Genomic DNA, 19697 nt, shown 5'->3' with positions numbered 1-19697 from the left:
TAAATTGTCCTTCTACTCTCTAACTTAAAAATCCAAGAAAAGTCAGGAAGTGCTCAATACTTTGGATGTACCATATCCCTCTCCAGACCTGGGTTGTCTCAGAATATTCAGGAAGGGCTTTAGGATTTGGGAAGGGTGGCTCTGAAGGTCTTTTCCTGCAAACAAAGCTGTTTCTCCTAAGTGTGCTCAGCACCCGAGAGTGTTTGTTGATCTGCACCAGATTGACCTGCAGTGCTCTGTGGCTTCACCTCACCCACCCAGGCTGCAGTCATGGTCCAGGTGAGAGGTGAGTGCCCCTTTGTCACCTCTCCACTCAGCAGCTCTGGGCACTGGGGTTAGGTGGGAAGGAGGGGAAGGTTTGGTGCTGCTTCCTTTTTCTCAGGGAGCACAGCCTGTTCTGCCTTTCCTGCCTCGTGCCTGATCCTTGGGTCAGAGATTGGAGTGAGGATGAAGGGATTGAGTGAGAGGCTTTACACTTTGCTAGAGGTAAATATGAATATGATTGGTCCCTAAGCTGGGAGTGATGTTTCTTACTGGACATTACACAGATTGTGGCAGAAATGGCTGTTCAGGATTTTCCTGGCTGCATTTGTTCTGTATGTCCCTCTATCCTAAGGAATGCAATCCCGTGGCCCCAAGTAATTTAAAGTGATTAAAAACTCGCCCCTAAAGAAAGGAGTGATGAGGGGGATTCTTTACTCTCCCCATTAGTCCTGAGCAGGCTTGGCTCATGGATCCTGTAACCTTGGCAGCAAGAGAATCCCCTTTTGCTTCACTATCTGCAAGGAAATGAATTGCACAAGCATAGAAATTCATGAACAGTGAACGCTGCAATTAATTTTCTTAAACTCTCTTTATATATTTAGTTTGAGAAGAAGAAGGAAGGAAAAGCTTATCACCAGCTATGAGTCTGAAGCCACAAATCTCACACAGCTTTCACTTTGAGATAAAAATGAATCTATAAGGAATCCAAAAACCTTTTGTTTATTTTATATATTGGAAGAATGAGAAATGATGAAGGCAGTAATGTAAAGTAGTGTTAACATCACAATCCCCATATTGAATTGATTAGCGTGGAGGAAACACATTAATAGCTTTTTTATTACTAGTCTGAAAACTTTATAATAGCATTTATTGAAACAGAATAGAAATGTGAATGGCAGAACTCTGTAAATCTCAGCTCACATGTGGTGGCCTAAACAGTGTCTGAAAAAGTTTTGGTTTTTTTTACAAGTCCAGACTTTGAAGCTTTCCAGTTTTGCCCATTTAATCTTTCATTTGTACACATTAAGCAGGCAGTCATGGCAGAGGAGAGCCTGGATGTAAAGCTGAATGTATTGAATGTGCAAATTTTTTCTCTTTATGGCCAAAACAGGTGCATGTAAATGTTTCATCAGCACACCCATTAAGTTCCCAGTGGTAAATTTAGCCACAAGCATTTGAGAGGTGCTTACTCTGCATTTAATTTAGACCTAAAAAAAGAAGGTAGGTTTATTTAAAATGCATTGCAGTCAGCTTATTTAATATTCTTATTCTCATATATTCTTATTCATTATTTATATATGAAAAATAAATGAGAAAGTCACAGAAATACCCACACAGCTCAAAGTGATGATTACCTATTCTAAGATAGGTAAAATCTGGCTTAGCAGCCAGCCAGTCATTTCTTGATCATGAGTGAAATAACCTCACTGAAGCCAGTGAGCATCTCCCAGACAGAGTAACCCTGTTATCCTCTCTTTTTAAATGGTACCAAATATTCCTAATTTTTCACGTTGTTGCATAGTATTGCATTGTAGGGACTTCTAGCTCCGTTTCATCTGTTTTCCTTATTTTCTTCCGTGGGCAGGAAGTGTTAACTCTTGTGCCTCACTTTGTGCTGGGTTAAGAAGATGCAGGGACTTCTGCTTGTGCATCAGCCCCCTTTCCATGGCAGCAATGCTCTGCACCTCGTTTGGAGCTGTGTTTCCTTTGGGAGCTGCATTGATGGCACTTGTGTGTGAAATGCTTCATTTATCACATCTGTCCCAAAATGGGTGGCCAGAAACTGTAAATTGTAATAACTGTAATTAAAAGGGGAACAATGGCATGGTAAATAAAGTGCAGTAAACAAAAGTGCTATCTGGAATATAAAAAGAAATAAATCCCTGTCTCTGTGGAAAGCTGCACTGAAGGGAGAAGGCTACACAAAGCATGAAGGAGATTCTTTGTGGTCGGCTCAGACCCCTGAAAAGTGTGCTGGGATGCTGTTTGTTTGGAAACTATCTACTTGGTAAAGTTTGGAATAACTACACACTAAATCCTTACATATGAATCAAAATAGAGTCATGTTTCTCCTGTTTTAACATGTCCTCGGGCAGAATCATGGGATTCAGTTCGGTGAGGGATTAAATATCCGGGCTCCTCTGTTGTGTTTTATTTGCTTTGGCATGCTTTTGTTTATTCCCTTGTCTTTCATAGGATAGAGTTCTACTGCACCTCATCCTTACAGTATCTCTGTAAACAAGAAGAAAACAGAAATCTTACTCCTTACACTTCTTCTTGAGATTAGCTGTATTGCCTTACCCAAGTTTTAGAAGATAATTTTAACAACTTAAAAAACTCTTCATGAAGCGTTCAAAGTGATAGAAGAGAGAAAAACTAATTTTTCCCCTCTCCGATTATTTTCTCCTGACAAAATGGTCTTTTGTGGCAAAAAGGAGCACTTCTTTCCATCCTAATCCCTTCCTATCTTGTTTCATCACAAGTCACACTGCATTAGAGTCCTAATGTTTCTATCAATAAATGATGGATTTGCCAATGGTGATTTAAGTTTAAAATTACTTGCGAAAACTTAATGAAGCCTGCAAATCATGAATTAGATCTCAAAGAAATCATCTCTGACAGTTAAAAACTACAGGGCCAAAGTAATTTCAGGGGTGGCATTTTTTTCTCCCCTCTATAAATTATGTATCAGGGCAAAACAGAGGTGGTTCTCTAGGCATTATTATGAGAGTAATAGCAAACAGCAATTTGTCTCTTGCTGCCAGAGCTTTCTCTTGCTGGTGTGTAGTGGGGTGGGTGACATGCTTCTGCAGAAAAGAATTAATTTCTGCTGCAAGTAGTTTTTCTGAGTGCCAGTCTGCTTCCTGTCTTGTTTGGGGTTTTGTTTGTTGTTTTTTTTTTTTTTTTCCATTGGTTTGAGTGATGGTTTCTAATCCCACTTCCCAATCTTGTGTCCTCATTACCAAACTGCTCAGACTGCTTGTCTGCTGTGGACAAGAACGATACCCTGAAGCTCTCAGCTATTGTATTTTTAAATGAGGTTAAATTTTTATAACTCCAAGTCTCCTTTGCAGACTTAAAGTGTCCCTTTTGGCTCCTACTTTTGCCTGTGTAGGAGAGGATGCCTGGTGCTGTTTGCACTTCCATGAGAATCGCTTTTCTCAAAAATGCACGTGGGAGATTTGCTATTGCTTGGAGCGTATTCATTTAGTTAATTAGATTTGTGAAAGAAAATTAAAAGTTTCCTGTCCTAAATTCCAGATGTTTAATGCAATTTGCAGTTATAAATCTATATAAAATAGCCAGAAGAGCCATGGTTATCCTGTAGATTCTGTCTTTTCTTTTACCTTAAATTCAAGGAGATAAGAGTCATTAAAGCCCTTCCCAAAAAAGGGAATATAATCTGCTTTAATAATCTTGTCTATAGACTTCTTCTCCTACCTGTTCACTTTGTTTGAATTTACCCTGCAGCTGAGCCATTTTTTCATCGAAATTTGGGCTCATCTTTTCTAGTATTAACAATTACATTGGTTGTTTCAGAAACTGTGTGTGGTTTTGTGCCCTCACATAATTACTGTGAAACAGTACCCCAGTGAACACACAGCTTTCTCAGTTTGGCAGTATTTTTTTCTAATTTGTTAAAATGATTTTATTTTTCTTCCCTGTGTGTCTGCATAAGTTGTCTTAGTGGGAAGAAATTCAGCCCTGGCTGATTAATCTGAGCATTTCTGTTGTCCTGTTTGTGTTGTAGAAGGAATGGTGAGCACAATGAGGTTACTAATTGAAGCTTGTTTCAGACCTCTCATTTACTCCGTGTATGCTGGGTGTCATTTTTCATCTCCAAAGCTGATTTCTGTAAAAGCTGAATATCTGTTACTTCTCATTTGCATGGTTTCAGCTCTGTTTCTAAGATTAGATTGTCTGTGGCACACTTATCTGTCAACAAATTGTTTATCTACGTGATGAGACTTTCCCTTTGGCGAGATGGATGCAATTCTTCATTTCTCAGCCTCCAGGTTACAGCACTTGTGATTCCTGACTGAATGTTTCTTTCACAGACTTCTGTGTGCATTTGGCTGTAAGGCCAGTGGTACCACTGATGAGAAATTAGCAAAGAAATCATTAGTGCTCTCTCAAGTCTGTACGTGGGGATGTGGCTTTGCAGCTTCAGAACAATTGGACTCCAGTCCCTGTCCCAGGACTTTCTGTGGTGCTGTTGGAGCCCTCCATGTTTCATTTATGCAAATCTCTCAGTGGTGCTGGTGAGCCCTGGCTGTGCTGGCAGCAGAGAGCATTGGCACATGGTTCCTCCAGTGGGAATTTCTGCACTGGCACATTTGCCATAAGCAGTTTCCCAAAGCTTTTCATCCTCCAGGGGCACTGACTCCTCTGAGAGTTACATCCCACGTTTTGTCTTTGAGTCTTTCCTCCTCTCAGAGTTGCTGCCACTTGATCTTTTGACACAATGGGGTTTGAGAGTTGTGGTTTTCCTTGTCAGTGTTAATATGCTGCAGCACTTGAGGTGACACTGATGAGTTTCACCATTGTTAGTTCTCTTGATGACTTCCAAATTTTCCAAAATTCAGAGATAGGGACCCCAACCACTGGCCTGACCAGCACTCAGAAGAGTATGTCAGGTTTTTGTATCCCAAAGCAACACTAGATTGCCTAGAGTCTTCTGAAATTACAGTCAACATGTTTTTGGTGTTGATTAGAAAGGTAATTGGAGCCACTGGTTTTTTTGTTGTGCTTTTCTTCTTCTTGTTTTGTTGGTTGGTTTCTTTGATGCTGGTTTCTTTGGGGTTTTATCATTTGTTTGGGGTTTTTTTCCATTTGTCTTCACAGATGTGATGGTGAAAATCTCAGCAACACTATGTCAGGAAGTATAAGAATAGGGAAAAACACCTGATCCTGTACCTTTCTTTTCTTTTTTGGAAAAACTATCATAGATAAAGAGATCCTAATAATTTTTGGCTATTGCATTTTCCAGCAGTCAAGCCCAAGAAAGGTGAAAGTTGGCATAGCAAAGACTTCTCATCTGTTGTCAGATTGGTGCACAGTGAAGCAGTTCTTGCATGACCACTTGAGAGCTCCTGCTTGTCACAGGTACACAGCTGAGGGGATTTGGTCACTGCCTCTTGTTAAAGTGGTCATGCTTTGTGAAAAAAGAAAAAAAAAAAAAAAGAGATTTAAATACAATCTGACTGAGGGGGGGAAAAATCCCAGCAACCAAAAAAACACAGGCATGTCAAAATAAGGAAATTATCTTTAGTAATTTTTTGTAAGTGCATTTTGATGCTCGGGTGACAGCACTGAATGTCCAGTACTTGTTATTTTGTGAGATTCTGAACGAGTATAAATAGTCTAAATAGCAAGAGCATCTGTTAAATGGTTCTATCATCAGCCCATGGAGCTATGCCAGATTTTCACCAGAGCTGGGAAGCTGCCAGCCTTCAGTGGGTGAAATCATGTGAGAAAAGCATGGCAGCGAGGCAGAATGACAGATACAACTCTTTCTTCTTGCTAAGCTGGGGGAGGGGACTTGTCTTTCGTTTTTTAATATTTTAAAACTTTTAGCATAAACCACAAGGCCTCAGCATCTTATAATAAATCCTTTTTTTAGTAAAAGCCAAAATTCTCCACTACAGTTGCTGGATTCAGTATCTGGAGTATTTTCCAAACTGCCATGCCAGTACTATGGGACTTCTCAAAGTAGCCCAAAAGCTGGTAGTATTGGTAAAAGTACAAGGTTGTTCCTTTGGACTTAGTGACTTGTGCAGACTAATCCCAGCTTGCAATTTTTTCATGCTGCTGGGTTAATTTGGGGGTTCTGCGTTTTGGGGTTGTTTTTTTTTTTGGTTACTTACAGGTTTTTCAAAAAGCATTCTCTGACTCTTCACTGTTTAATATTTAGGTTCTGCTGTTTGTCATCCCAAACCAAACAGGCTGTTTTGCACTCCTCTGACAGAAGGAAGAAAATGTGTTAAAGGAAAATGATCAGTGATGAATAAACAGCAGAACTGGTCTCAGACAGATTTTCATTCTTGCTAAAACTGCCTTTTCCAGCATTGTTATGCCTGACTTTATGAGCATTATTTGGGTATGGTCTGGAGAGGGTCCTGGTGATCCCACACCCTGCCAAGCTGGTGCTGCAAATTCTCAGGGAAGTAGCTGGCAGGACAGGTAAAGGACAAAGGACAGGTAAGAGACAGAGTCTTCCTTTGAAATTAAAAGAGCCAGAAGAGCTCAGTTGTTTGGACTGCAAAATAATCATGGGGCATTCATTGCTGAAAGTTAAATTGAAGGCATCCTTTGCTGTTTATCTTGGAGTCTTGACTTTATATGAGGGACTAAAATGTGCTTGCTGGTACCAGGGGAGTTGAGGCAGCACATCTGGGAGCTGCTCACCTGTGACTGCAGCCACAGTCCTGGGGGCTGAGGGTGTGCAGGCTCCACACTGTAACCAGGGAAGCCTGGAAGAGAAATGCCATCAAGGAGCTGCAGGGCACAGGAGCCTGCTGCAGGGGGTGGCTCTGGAGCAGCTGGCCCCTGTGCCTTGGGTGACACGGCTCCCAGGGGACAGTCAGTGTTGACATGGACAAGGCACGTGTGGATTTGGCAGATGCAGAGCTCGTTGGGATAACTCAGGCTGTGATTGAGGAGGATTTGTTCCCCAGATCACAAGTGCCAGTTGAAAAGGAGCAGTGCCTGAGTCCCAGGATGGAGGGACTGATGTGTTTGCTGTCAGCTGCTCTTTCAGGATGGGTTTGAAGCAAGGGTCAAAGTGCAGGGCAGAGGTGACATAATCTGGCATGAATAACCCAGGCCCTAGCCATAGAAAACTTGTGGCCTGCTGGGAAAATTTGTAAATTTTTAAGACCAGATGAAACAGTTACAGTCCCCTATGGTCCATAGTGCTTCAATCAGTGTTCTTGTCATCAAACTAATTACATCTGAATTTTACACAATTCTTGAGTCTTGGTTTAAAGGCATCATTGACTGCATCTCATTCCTCAGTGATTTGCTCCAAGGATTTATTTTTGCTTCATGGCTAAAGTGATGCCTTGTTTCTATCTTGTATTTGTCTGTCTTAAGAGTTCTAACCATTAACTCTCATTATGTTTTTTTGTGATAGAATAAAGTGCTGTCTGCTATTGAGAACTGCTGCTTCATGTGGGTACCTGAAGATGGCAATTACACTGCTTTTTGACCTTGTCACTCCATTTAGTTTTTCCAAGAATGTTAGTCACGTGAAGGAAAGCACACTTCTCAATGCTGGCTTTTTATTGTAGGTCTTCTCTGGAATCTTTTCAAAATTTCAGTAGATTTTTGAAAACATGGGTACCAGTTCTGCAGTATAGAGGTAATAACAATAATCTGCCTTTATGCAGCTGATGTTGAGTAAATCCATGCAAGTTTCCTCTGTGAGCTGGGAGTATTGCCCTCAGAGCATGTCCCTCTCCATTTCCTCAGCCCTTCCACAGGTTTCCTGCTTTCCAGAATATAGTTTCCAGTCTTGTAGTGTGACCTCACATGTTTTTTCTTAGATGTCTTTTCTGGTATTTGTCTGGATAAGCCCTGAAGCTCTGTAACCAAGCAGGACAAGTGATATCAGCAGATTCTTTAATGCATGGCAAGTTTTGTGTGGTATCTGCAAAATTTCATCAGCAGTGATTTTTATGCTTCCATCAGAAAAAATACCAAATAACTTTGGATCAAAAACCACTAAAAACCCCACCAAATGAATCCTCCGTTTTTAATAATTTTTTTGGTAAATTTTACCTTTTAAAATAAATTCAGTGTGGCTGCAGTGACTTCTTTTTTCTTCTTGTGCCCTCATAACCCCTGACACTGGTAGCAAATTTCATTCAAATTTGAGGTCTTCAGAGGTATCAAAACTACTAAATTTAGGTAGGTAGAGAGACCCAAATGAATGCCCTATGGAAAAAAATGTCTTGGAGCTATTGCAGGCAGTGTTAATGAACATCAGAGAATTCAAGGGGGATGAGAGGGAGCAGACAATTTCCACTTTTAAGGAGAGACTTGGGATTAATACTTCTCTTTTGCAAAAAGTCAGTCTCTTAATTAGAAAAGAGGGGCTCATTTTTGAAAGGTAAAAGCATGAACAATAAATTCAAAATAAGCCAGAGGCAGCTGAGGAGCATCCTCACAGGTGTCCTTGGGACTGTTGTCACATGTGGCAGATTTAAGCTTTCACTCTGGTTTCTGCTCATCTCCAGGGGATACCTCACCCCTCTGACAGAGACTTTTCCTGGAGCATGGACAGTGGCTCAGTCTGCCTGGTTTGCTTCCAGCACCTTGGTGCCATTCCTAGAAGGGGCTCTGGAACTCATGTGAGGTCCTAAGCTCAAACACTGCCTGTTTGGAGACACAGCACCTTTGGTGCCACTTAGCAGGGTGGCTGCTGCTCCTTTGGTAAAAGCCACTTTTTCAGTGCAAAAACCAGCAAGAACATGCAATTCTGGTCTTTGTGGAACATCCAGTCTCTCACTCAGTGAAGGCACTGTCACTTATCTCTGTTTAACATATGGGGTAGCAACCATATTTCCTTCTTTATTCAACTCATGTGACTTTCAGTGAGAAATGTGGCTTTGTTCTGACATTATTGGAAGTAGAGAGTGTTGGAAACCTGCATTTGCTGCCATATAATTGTGCCTGGCAGTTTGTTTGTTTGCTTGTTTTCTGTTATTATTGAGAGCAATCTCTATGTAGTTCATTCATTTGCAGTGACTGAGTCCCAAATCATTCCATTCACGATTAAATCTGCTTTCAGTGAAGTGCATTGAAGAGCTGCAATTGTTTGTTTCGTTAAAACAAGGGATTTAATAGCAGTTATTCACTTCTGTTGCTTTGGTTATTTACCAGCTTTCCAAGACATCTTGTTTTCCAGTTTATGATATCATCACTGAAATGCTTACCTGGGGATTAAACCCAGTAACTCCAGTTGCTGAAGGTCAGAACGCCCATGGTGTCAGGCTCCTAGGTTTGGAGAGGGAATGGTTTCATGGTTTCCAAGCTTGCATGTAGCCTCATAGGAACATGGGCCTGAGCCACTGGAGCCACCACGTGAGGATGGCAGCTTGAATAAATGTGAGCAACTCCATTGTCAGGAAGATCCCTGCTAGCTGATGAGCTGGCATTTAGCATATCCTTTGTTCTTCCAAGTACACATCCATGTGCTTGGAAGAAAATAAAGTTTTTGCAAGGAAGGAAAGATAGGTAAGGGGATCATCACCTTCTCTGCTCTTTGGCCAGGCAACTCTTGCACTGGTTTTGTGGAGTTTCTGCCAGGTGGCCAGCTGTTCCTCCAAAGCCCACTGTTTTTCCTGGATTTTGGATTTGTGCTGCCCTCTCTCTCAAGGGGTGCATTGTGCACGTTTCCTGCTCCCAGGCTGAGCAGAGACCACCCTGCCACAGGAATGAAGGCCACTGGATGCACTTGACTTTGCCTGCTGCTCTGTTCCCTCCAAGGATGATGGTAGTTCTCCTCACAGCATTATTTATTTAAAGTAAGCTAATTTCAGAGAAAGCTTATCTTAAGAATAATAAAGCAGGCTGTGTGCAAACCTCACTTTCCCCTAAGGATTAACGTTCCCTGGATCTAGGAGGATGCAGCTCTTTCAATCTGTTTCCACAGAATCACTCTTTCCAGACAAGTTTCTCCAGGCAGAGTAGCAGATTTTAACCCTTCAGAGGGTTTCGTTTGGTTTTTAAATGGGTCTTTAAAGTTCCAGCTCAGAAAAAGATGGCTTATCAAGTGACATTTGTTTTCCTTGTTCTAAGGAATTGGGAAAATTCCTACCCCTGAGGAAATTAGGCAGCCCTCTCCCCCAGCAGCTTTGCTGCTTGCCCAGTTGTTAGTGGTGCCAGTGGAGATGAGGTCTGTGTTCAGCAGAGCAGCTCTGACACCAGGAGGTGGCGATGCCCATGCCAGTGAATAACCACAGGAGCTTAGAGCCTTCCCCATGGCCCCAGCAAGGCTCAGGTGACACCAGAGGCCTGACACTGAGAGGGTGTAATTGTTTTGATGTTTGCAGAATTGTTTTTACCTTACAGCAGTGGACAAATCTGTATTTTGGCTTGTATTTTTCTACCAAAGCCATAAATGTATGAGGAAATTAAGTGAACCGGATAAATGGGTTTGCAGATAGCCCACATTTACATCGTGTGGGGGCCTCCTTCATCTTCTCTTACCACAGTGGGAACACAGGCCATGACTTGCCTTGTTTATCCCTCCTCCTCTGATATTTTTTAGTGGTGCCCTCTCTTATTTGAATGCTCTCTCATTCACCTTTAAGCTAAGTAAATGAGTATGGTAAATAATTAAAGCCAATTTTGATCCCCTGGGACGGCTGCAGCAAATGGCTCAGCGGGCAAATGGCCAAGTTCTTCATCTCTGTGAGCAAAGTGCTGCTTTCCCCTTTTCCAGCCCGCAGCGTCTGCAAAGGATTATGTGTCCAATGTCATCTTGCTGGGCCCTAATCACACGGGGGTCACTCGTTCCCACAAGGGCAGTGCCTTGTCTCCCTGCTTTCACTGCTGAAGCATTTGTGGCAGCTAATTGGATCTAAAGCTCTGTTGACACGTGCATCTCGAGGTGCTGGGGAGGTGTATTGGTGCTCTTTTTTGGCTCGGCATAGTTCGAGATAACAGGCTGTTAGCACTGGAAGCAAACACAACTGCAGCCCACCTTTCGTGTCTCTTGGCAAACAAAGGCTCAACAGCATGTGTCGTGTTAATTAGCATCCTTCCCATTTCGCTTATCTGAGGTTATACTGATGACTGTTGAGGACAAATGAAAGTGATTATCTATTTTAAAGTTTGGAAAGAAAACAAAAAGTAAGGAGACTGAATACAGATAACGTGGGAATATGCTCAGCATGGGCTTTGAAAGGAATGTTTGCCTTTGCTGCTGGCCTGGATTCAGTGTGCTTGGGATTTCAATACCTGAGCATGGTTCAGAGGAGTCTTTACACCCTGGCACGGGTGTGCTCCTATGGCCACTGGAGACCAAGCCAAAATTACCATTTACAGGGCTGGAAGGAAAGGAGTGAATCAGGACCATGTGTGGGGAAAGAGGAGTGAAGTGAGTAGGAGGGGTGGCACAGGAGGCTTTGAGGGGAGCTTGTGAGATCAGTGGAACACGAGGCTGATGTGTGAAGGCAGAGGAGGCTTGCTGAGAGCAACAGGTGGTGGGAAATGTAACTGGAGAAAGGGAACAGAAGCTCTTTTGTGTCAGTCAGCTTTGGAGCAAGTATATGAAAAAAACCTGCTGCAAAGGGAGTTTCGTTCTGGAAAAGAAATGGCACAGTTAGACCACAATGACTCCCAGCTTTGCCAGTGTCACTGCTGTTGAGGATGGGTATCCTTTTCTCCCAGCCAGTTTAATAATCTGAAGAAGAGCCTATTTAAAAGTTTCCTTCTACAGAATCAGCATTGAATGCTCTATAATTAGGTATGTCACAAAAACCATGCACTTCAGTGTTCATTCACCTGAAATTCCTCCAACATGCTGGTGAGGCTTTTGTCATCAAAATCCATAATGGTTAAGAAGAATTGACTTAATAACATGGTAGTTACTTTGCAGTGTCAGGCTTTTGAGTAAGCAGTTGATTTGATTTACCTGCCTAGTTTCACCCAGCCCTTTCCCCATGTCTGCTGCAGAATTCAAACTCCATTAAAACAAGAAGCAGCAAGCCAAGAATTCATATTTAAAGCTTTTACCCCTAGTTTCACTAAAAATAAAGAAGATTGGGAGTTTCCTTAAGGAGATCTTGGACTATCTCATTGGGAATTACCTGTGCTCAGGTGCCATAGAGACAGGCAGCTTAAATAAGGTGTTGGCTCTGCTACTGGCTTCATTCTCTAAATGAGCCAAGAAACTGCACAGCTGCAGCTTAACATTTGGAGCCTGTGCTCTGAGCTTGTTATGATGTACTTTATTTAAACAAACCTGGGGACCTGAGGCACAAGTAATTCAGCTGTAGCTGTGCCTGAGAACAGATTACATGGCAGTGGTCTCTGGCTACAGAGCAGTGTATTTCCCCTTACACCAGCAATAATAGGAAGCTAAACAATGATAAAATGCCTGTCTCTGCTTTGGACATCAGGACACATTTAAAGGCATCATTTGGGCAAAATCAGGTGCAGTTTGCTGGAAGCATTTGAATTTGCTCTTGCATGAAAAATTTTGAGTTGCAGAGTCCAGTGACTTGCCATCCTTGTGATCTCCTGTTTAAAACAGAGGAACTAAAGCTGCTGTGGCATTCATTGGTATTTCAGTAGTATGAGAAGTACAGGGATGTTTCAGTGGCTCCATTCCTGCAGCCTCAGCTGGTTGCTGATGCCTGCACTTGAGTACAAGCAGGTGCTTGTGGGCAGAAGACACTGACTGAAACTGCAGTTAATTAATTGCACAAACCATGGCCCCAGGAGACACTGGCTTGAAAAACCCAAGCTCTTTGACTTTATTACTTTCTTACTAAACACTATTGCAACTTCTTGGTTCTTGCCAGAGCACATAGAGGGAGACTCTTTTGCTTATAGTTTCACCAATTGCCTGCTCCAGGCCAGTGCAAGATGTACTTGTCCTTCCTTTTGCTTCCTCATGAACCTGTTGCACCTCTAAGTGCCAGGAAGGTTCCTCTCTCTCTCTCTCTGGTTAAAAACTCCATTTGTCATCTCAGATTCTGTTCCAGTTTGGGTTCAAATGCCTACTGGAAATTATTATTATAATATTATTTTATTAATTTTATGGCATGACTAGAGTCAGGTTACTCCTGTTTTGCAAATAGCTGAAACAAGAGAAACTGACTTTTCAAGACTGTGTAGAGAGCCTGTGGCACAGCTGAAAGGTCTTAGCTCAGCTGACCTAAGCCAGCAGGTTTCAGAAACATTTATTCTCTCTGCTCCCAGACCATTTCCTTTGATCTTCTGTTCCTGTATTCTTTACTCTTCTGAAGTTACAGTGCCAGTGCATCTCTCTTGATATCAAACATTGCTAGAGCAATAATATTTAAACTAAATTATTGAAGTTTAGAAGATCTATAAAGTGCTGCCTGTTGGCTTTTGCAGTCAAGCTAGGAGAATTCACTAGCTAGTGAGTTTCTGTGTTAAAGGAAGCAATTACAAAAAAGACCCAAAAACCAAACCAAACAAACAAAAAACCCCACTCCTAAACGTTAAGTCCTGAAGTTGTTTCACATTTGGGGAAAAAGCAAGGAAAGGAATCCCACAGCACTGAGCAAAGTGTTCTGGAGATGTGCAACATTGATGACACTGGCAAGAAATGAGTATATTGTCCCTTAACTGCCAAATATCACCAAAAATCATGCAGTATCTGTTATTTACTAAAATCTTAAAAAGATTTCCATTTATAGGCCGATAGTGTAAGGAGGATTTCAGTGGTGAGGAGAGTGTTTATGGCTCTCAGCTTCTTATAGACAGGCTTGGGGACATCTCATTTAAAACAAGCCTTACCTGTTGGTACAATCAATTTCATCTCTTCTTAACAGGCAAAGGCTCCCACAAATGACCTTATAGATTAGGCACTTTGTGTTTACATTCGATTTCCCACTGTCTGCTATTTGTAGAGAATGATTATCAAGGCATTAAATTAAAAGTTTTGCCTGGTGGGAAACTATTGGATATTTTGTCATTTCCTTAGAGCCTCTCCTGTTCTGCCGGAGAGGCAGAGAGGTAGGGGAAGCAATCACCAGAAAGGTCAAGAATATTTGCTTACCTATATTGGAACACTGCTGAGAGACTTTCTCCCCTTTTCAGGGGACTTTTTGGGTAGAAGTTTTGTTCAGGTTGTGGTAGAAAAGCATTGAGGCTTGAAATTAAAAGTCTCCAGTTGCCTGCAGGTTAGAAAGCTGGGGATGCTGCTGGCATCCTCTGGCCTTTTCCTGAAGGCTGTGCCCAATCTAAGTGACATCTCATGCTTTCAGCAAGTTCAAAAGGAGTTAATGAGGATCTCCCCAAAGCCTTCTTTTGACCTTTATTCCAGAGAAGATTACAGCAAAGCCACCTTCCCTCTCAGTGTGCTGGGGCAGGGGGAAGGACTTTGTGTCTTCAGTATTGCTGGAGCTTCAGTTTGATCAAAGTCATGCATCATATTAGCTGTAAATACTGGTAAGACCCGTGTTCTGCACAGACACAATCCTCCTGTTTGCCCACGATGTTTTGCTCAAAGCACTTCCTCCTGCTTATCAGCAGCAAAATTACAGGGCTGGGCTTCTCAGGGAGCAGTGTTTGTCTTGTGTTTCATGCCTTAACAGTAAGTACATAAACTCCAAAACCTTTCGTTTAGACAGAGGATGAGAGGTCTGTGAAATTACCCCCAGGAACTGAGAAGGCCCCTACAGTCCCCCATCTGTAAAACAGAGATGGAATTAATAATGAGCCTGGGTGTTGGCAGTGCACAATGTTCATGTAGTGCTTTCAGCATTTCTGCTAAGCAGGAGTTTGTTGTCGCTGTTGTTACACAGTTTTTTATCTCATCCTCAATTATTCTTAGGTTGTCTTACTCAAGGAGACGTGGTGGAGTCTGACAGCCCCAGGTCCTGTTGAAATGTGCTGGCTTCTCCAGCTGGGCTTGTCAGCCAGCCAGCCACAGTTCTGCTCAGAGGCTCTGGATTTCTGAGGCAATGAGGGGACAAAGCTGACAGTAAAAGCAGCCTTACATGTACATTGCTACAGTTTAAGTAGCTGCCTCAAGGGAATGCAAATTAAGAAAGAAACACTTTAATTTTGCCTGGATTTACATGCAGGCTGGAGTAAGATTTTTTTGAGTAATGTTTTGTCCCAGCTGTAGTTTAGGTGAGGCTCAGATGGATCCCTGCCCATTCTCTCTTAACTGCATCCAGCTTCCAGCCACTTTTCCTGACCTCTGTGGCAGGCTCTCTCCAGTCTTGCCACACCTCTTGTAGCTTTCCCTTTCTCATTTCAAATACTGAGTTTCCTTCGTTGCCTGAAACTCTCTGCACATGGCTTGCCCACCTTAGATCAGTATATATATTTTAGAAAATCAGTAGGACAGTGAGAGATTGAAGAGCCCTATTAGGGCCTAATGGAAGTCAGTGAGAAAGTATTGCTGCCCTGCATTAGGAGCATGATCTTGGCTTAGAGAAAGTGCAGCAATGTGCATGCTCTGCTCTAAGAAGTGCTTCTGTTGAAGGCATGGATGGTAGTGGATCACCACCCTGGGGCACATTTAACCTGCCAGAAACACCACTGGAACCTGATGGGGCTGATAAGCACGGGCAAGGCTCCAGTGTGTCTGAACCCAGGGCTCACAGGATTCTACATGGATGGCATGCCAGCTTCAAGCTTTCACCTCTCATCTGTTGACCAATGAATCCCCAAGGAGGAAAAGAACTTTTCTCTTCTCACTAACAGATTGATAAAAGGTTCTTGCTGCCAAATCTTTCAGAAACTCTTTCGTCTAAAGAAATCTCTGGTATTCCACATGTCTAAAAACAGACACCTCGTTTAGAGCAACAGTTTGCCTGCAGAGAGTTTTTGTTATTCTTCTTTGTCCTACTTCACTGGAGCTGTGATTTGTGAAGGGCCCGGCTCTTGTATGGAAGAATGCAGCAGATTCAAATTGCAGAATATTAAATATAATACTTCAGTCCTGATTTGAGATAGACATTTTGCCTGGCTGAGGACTGGTAGCTCAGAGACAAACAAGGGAAGCTGACAGATTGGTGAGTATTGGGTAGGATCATTTGTCAGGAGATGTGATGAATCACTGTGGCGCAGCATTTCATTTTCAGAAAGATCATTTTCTGAAAAATTCAAATTAAAGGCAGAAGAGACAGCTGGAGGTGTTTTGGGAGTTTTCATTTAAATCAAACTTACAATTAGAATAAGGGCATATTGAAAAGTTCCTGTTATACTAAAAATATTTTGAGGAAGGAAAAAAATTGAGGTTAGAAGGAAACAGGAGGACCTGGAAGACCACTTGCCAGCTGCCCCCAACAAATAGGCCTTGAGTTTTTCTTTCTTTACTTCTAGTCAAAGCCAGTAGGAATCATATATCTAGAGCTTCGAGCAGTGCTTCAGTTGGGAGAAAAATACCCATCTTATAACCTTGCACACAGGTTATTTGAGCAAAGGTCAATGTGCTTTTTATAGGACTGCACACAGACTGAGCTCCTCACAGTGGCAGTGGGAGCAGTGCTCCTGTTCCATCTGCCCTGGGCCCTTAGGAAGCCCAAGGCTACATCAGCACTGATTAATCCATGCGAGGTAACACATTAATAACCAATGGAAACAGGGGAGACACAGAGGATGGGAGGCTTCCTGCTGGAACTTCAGCTGCAGACACAAGTGCAGGAGGCCAAGGGCTGATCCCTGTTCCCCCTTTCTCCTGGAGCCCAGTGCCACCCACAGACTCAGTTGTTCTGGACAGGGTTATTCCTAGAGTTTGATCAACACCTTTCTGAGCGTAGTGTAAGCAAACAGGAGAGTGTGAATGCTTCAAGGAGTAGCTCTGTGACAAAGAGATTTTAAATCAGCTGCTCTTCAGAGAGTAGCACACTGTTGTATGTACAGCACACTTGATTAGAAGGTCAGATGGCAACTTCAGCAAAGGAGAACTGTGTAAAATCCTGCCTTTACCATCACTCAAGCCAGTATAAAGTTCTCTCTGTGTATATATGTGTAAAACTGGCATTTCCAGATGCCTTCCCTGTCAGTGGACATGAAATAAAAAGATGAAAAAATCTGGCAACACTGTTCCACAACGTGTTTGCCTCTTTCAAAGTTGTAGCCTGCATAGAGAGGAGGGAGAGAGAAGGAAATGAGACACATGCAGGGTGTGGGATTCTGAAAAAACTTACATCCTCTTCCAAGCAAGGTTCAAGCAGGCACTTTATTTTTAAAACAGCAAATAATGATGGGTCATGCCATGTGCAGGACTTGATGTTGAGGCTTTCTGAAATAGCAGTGGGAGAACTGGTCACATAGTGCCTTTTTTCTGGTCTAATGCTCTGCTGGTTACTCAGTTTCTGAAATATGGAAATCTGATGCCAGCTGTGTTCCCAGTATAAAGGCACTCTTGCACTCTTTGTGCAGGAAAAGTGGTTAATTTTCTGAGGAAGAGAGCACTTGCTTTCATTTTGCCTCAGCAAGTTGCTTGCTAATGAGGCTTCTCCAGGTAGGAGGAAGAGCAGGCATGCTTGGTGGCACAATCTCCTGAGACCATGTTAAAGCACACAGGGACTAACAAAACGTTGCTCTTGATCTTCTATGAATGTTAAATTAATAACTTACCATGATGTTAGTATCCATCTCAAATAGGATGTAAAGATTGCAAAACATAACTGGAGTGAGGAAATGCAAACTTTGCATTTGGCATCCTTTTGTTAACATGGCATTTACCCTTCAGATAAGAATCACTGTTCTCTCCCTTGTTCCATATTAGTGCTGATATGAACCTAAGGCTGGTGTGTAGTTCTCTCACTCTACAGGGCAGATGTTCTCAGGTGAGATAAATTAAAATTCAAAATCAACCTTTCTCTTTCATCTTCAATGTAACAGATTGCCTGGCTGGATTTCTGTCCCCACCTGCCCTTAGTTAACCTGTTCCTCTTCACCTCTGTCAGTTTCTGAACGAGTTTTTCAACAATTAATTTACCTCACTGCCTCTGTGGGACATTAACTAAATTTCCAAGGCTCTCTGAGACTGGCATCACAACCATGCCCTTCCATCCTAATTGATGGCTCTGCTGGAGACCACAGCAGGTCCAGTTGAGACACAGAGAGCTGAGGCTAAGTGCAGAGCTGAAACACAGGTCAATCTAATTCTTAAATGAATGCTAGGAATCCCCAACACATATAAGTTTATTGTTTATTGCCTGTGATTTTCTCAGCTAATTCCAAATTTAATGACAGCCTTCAGCTTTGGTGTTCTTTTCTAATTAACGTGCCAGTGACTGTGTATAATCTTTGTGTAAAGCCAAAAGCAGCTTACATGATAATTACAGAGGGATCACAGCACCTACTCTTCAAGAAAGGCATCTGTGAGAAAGGCCTTGCATGATAGTTAAGGTGCTGAGATTAAGCTGTACTTAATCTTAACCTGTGCTCTTTCTTGTACTGCCTCAAAGCTCTTTTATGGCTGGCTCAACATAATGCTGGTAAACTTTCAGGAAGGAAGCAAAAGAACTGGACAGATAAGCACAATATTCTGTACTTAAAGCAGAGGCTTCCTGGACATGGTGAGCTTTTGAGGTCATAGTATTTTGTCGAGTCATATTGTTGAGTAACTTTGTATTTTCCCCAAAATAATTATGATGTAGTGGGTTGGAAAATTCCTCTTTTACACCATGCAAGATTCTCTGCATCCACCTGCTTTTGCAGCTGCAGTCAGAAAACAAATCTGACTGCACAAAGCAGAAGTAAAACCCACGTGTATGGCAGAAGCAGAATACCTTTGCTGCCTCTGTTAGCTCACAATTAGTATTGGTTGCATCATTTTAGACATACAACCTCCCCGTTGGAATGATGAGTTCCAGAGGGGCAATCACTAGGGAATACACCATGTCTGTCTGTTTTCCAGTATGGAAGAGTACACATTAATGCACTTGGTCACAATTAAAGATACTCAGCTAAAAGGAAACACTGTGTGTAGATTAATATTTCCATAGATATGCTTATTTGCAAAAATGAGTGGTTAAACTGCATCCAGTCTCCCTGGCGTAGTTTGGTAGTTGTGTGAGAAGGGGAAAGTTGTATTAAAGGTCTCTGTGGTGGGAAACAGGAACATAAACTCCTCAAGAGGAACTCCTCATGTTATTTACAAAGTGTTGGTTAAACTTTTATTCGTTTCAGTACAGGACCATTGTCCAACATCTCCATGCTCTGTGCACTTTGGTTCTGAAATGTGGGACTCAGCAGATTTTGAGCTCTGTGTCTTTTGTTGTTGGTTTTAGATTGACAAGTATGCTCAGCGGGATCTGAAGAAAGGACTTCACTTGTATGGGACAGATGGAAATATTGGCCTCACTAACGCATGGAGCATCATTCAAACAGATGTAAGTCTGAGCTCTCTCTTTTACCTCTTCCTCTTTACCTTCTGTGCTCTGGAACAGCATGTTCTGGGTGTGAACCTAATCAAACCTCCAAATCCCAAGCCACTCTCTTTCTCCCACCCAGTACCACATTAGCAACTAAACTGTCTGCATTTTGTAACAAGTAGTAATTTTTATTTATTTCTCCTTTGACAGGAAATATCTTCTTCCTTTTAGAAGGTTATGTTAAGTTGATGCCTAAATATCGTGCAGTTCTGTGCTGTGTAAAGGAGCTGGTCAGACAGAAAACAAGCAGTACCTTCTCTTTAAATTCAAAGGGGTGGCTTCTGTTCTTCAACCACTTTTTCCTTTCTGTCCTGTCTCCTTTCACTG

The 19697-nt window shown here is 42.2% G+C and overlaps 1 protein-coding gene across 10 annotated transcripts in view; it reads left to right on the top strand.

Moving 5' to 3' along the window:
• The window catches only part of TSPAN4 (tetraspanin 4), a 416360-nt gene that overhangs the window by 383653 nt on the left and 13010 nt on the right, over positions 1 to 19697 (top strand). For all 10 annotated transcript variants that reach the window (XM_088166703.1, XM_088166706.1, XM_088166705.1 and 7 more), the window contains one exon: positions 19227 to 19328. In XM_088166703.1, the coding sequence (XP_088022829.1) occupies positions 19227 to 19328 (102 nt within the window). The remainder of the gene's footprint in view (positions 1 to 19226; positions 19329 to 19697) is intronic.

This window comes from Sturnus vulgaris, chromosome 6, assembly GCF_052056855.1.
Source record: "Sturnus vulgaris isolate bStuVul1 chromosome 6, bStuVul1.hap1, whole genome shotgun sequence".
Taxonomy (NCBI): domain Eukaryota; kingdom Metazoa; phylum Chordata; class Aves; order Passeriformes; family Sturnidae; genus Sturnus; species Sturnus vulgaris.
The sequence above is the reverse complement of the archived record's forward strand: the minus strand, read 5'-3'. Positions and strand labels throughout refer to the sequence as shown.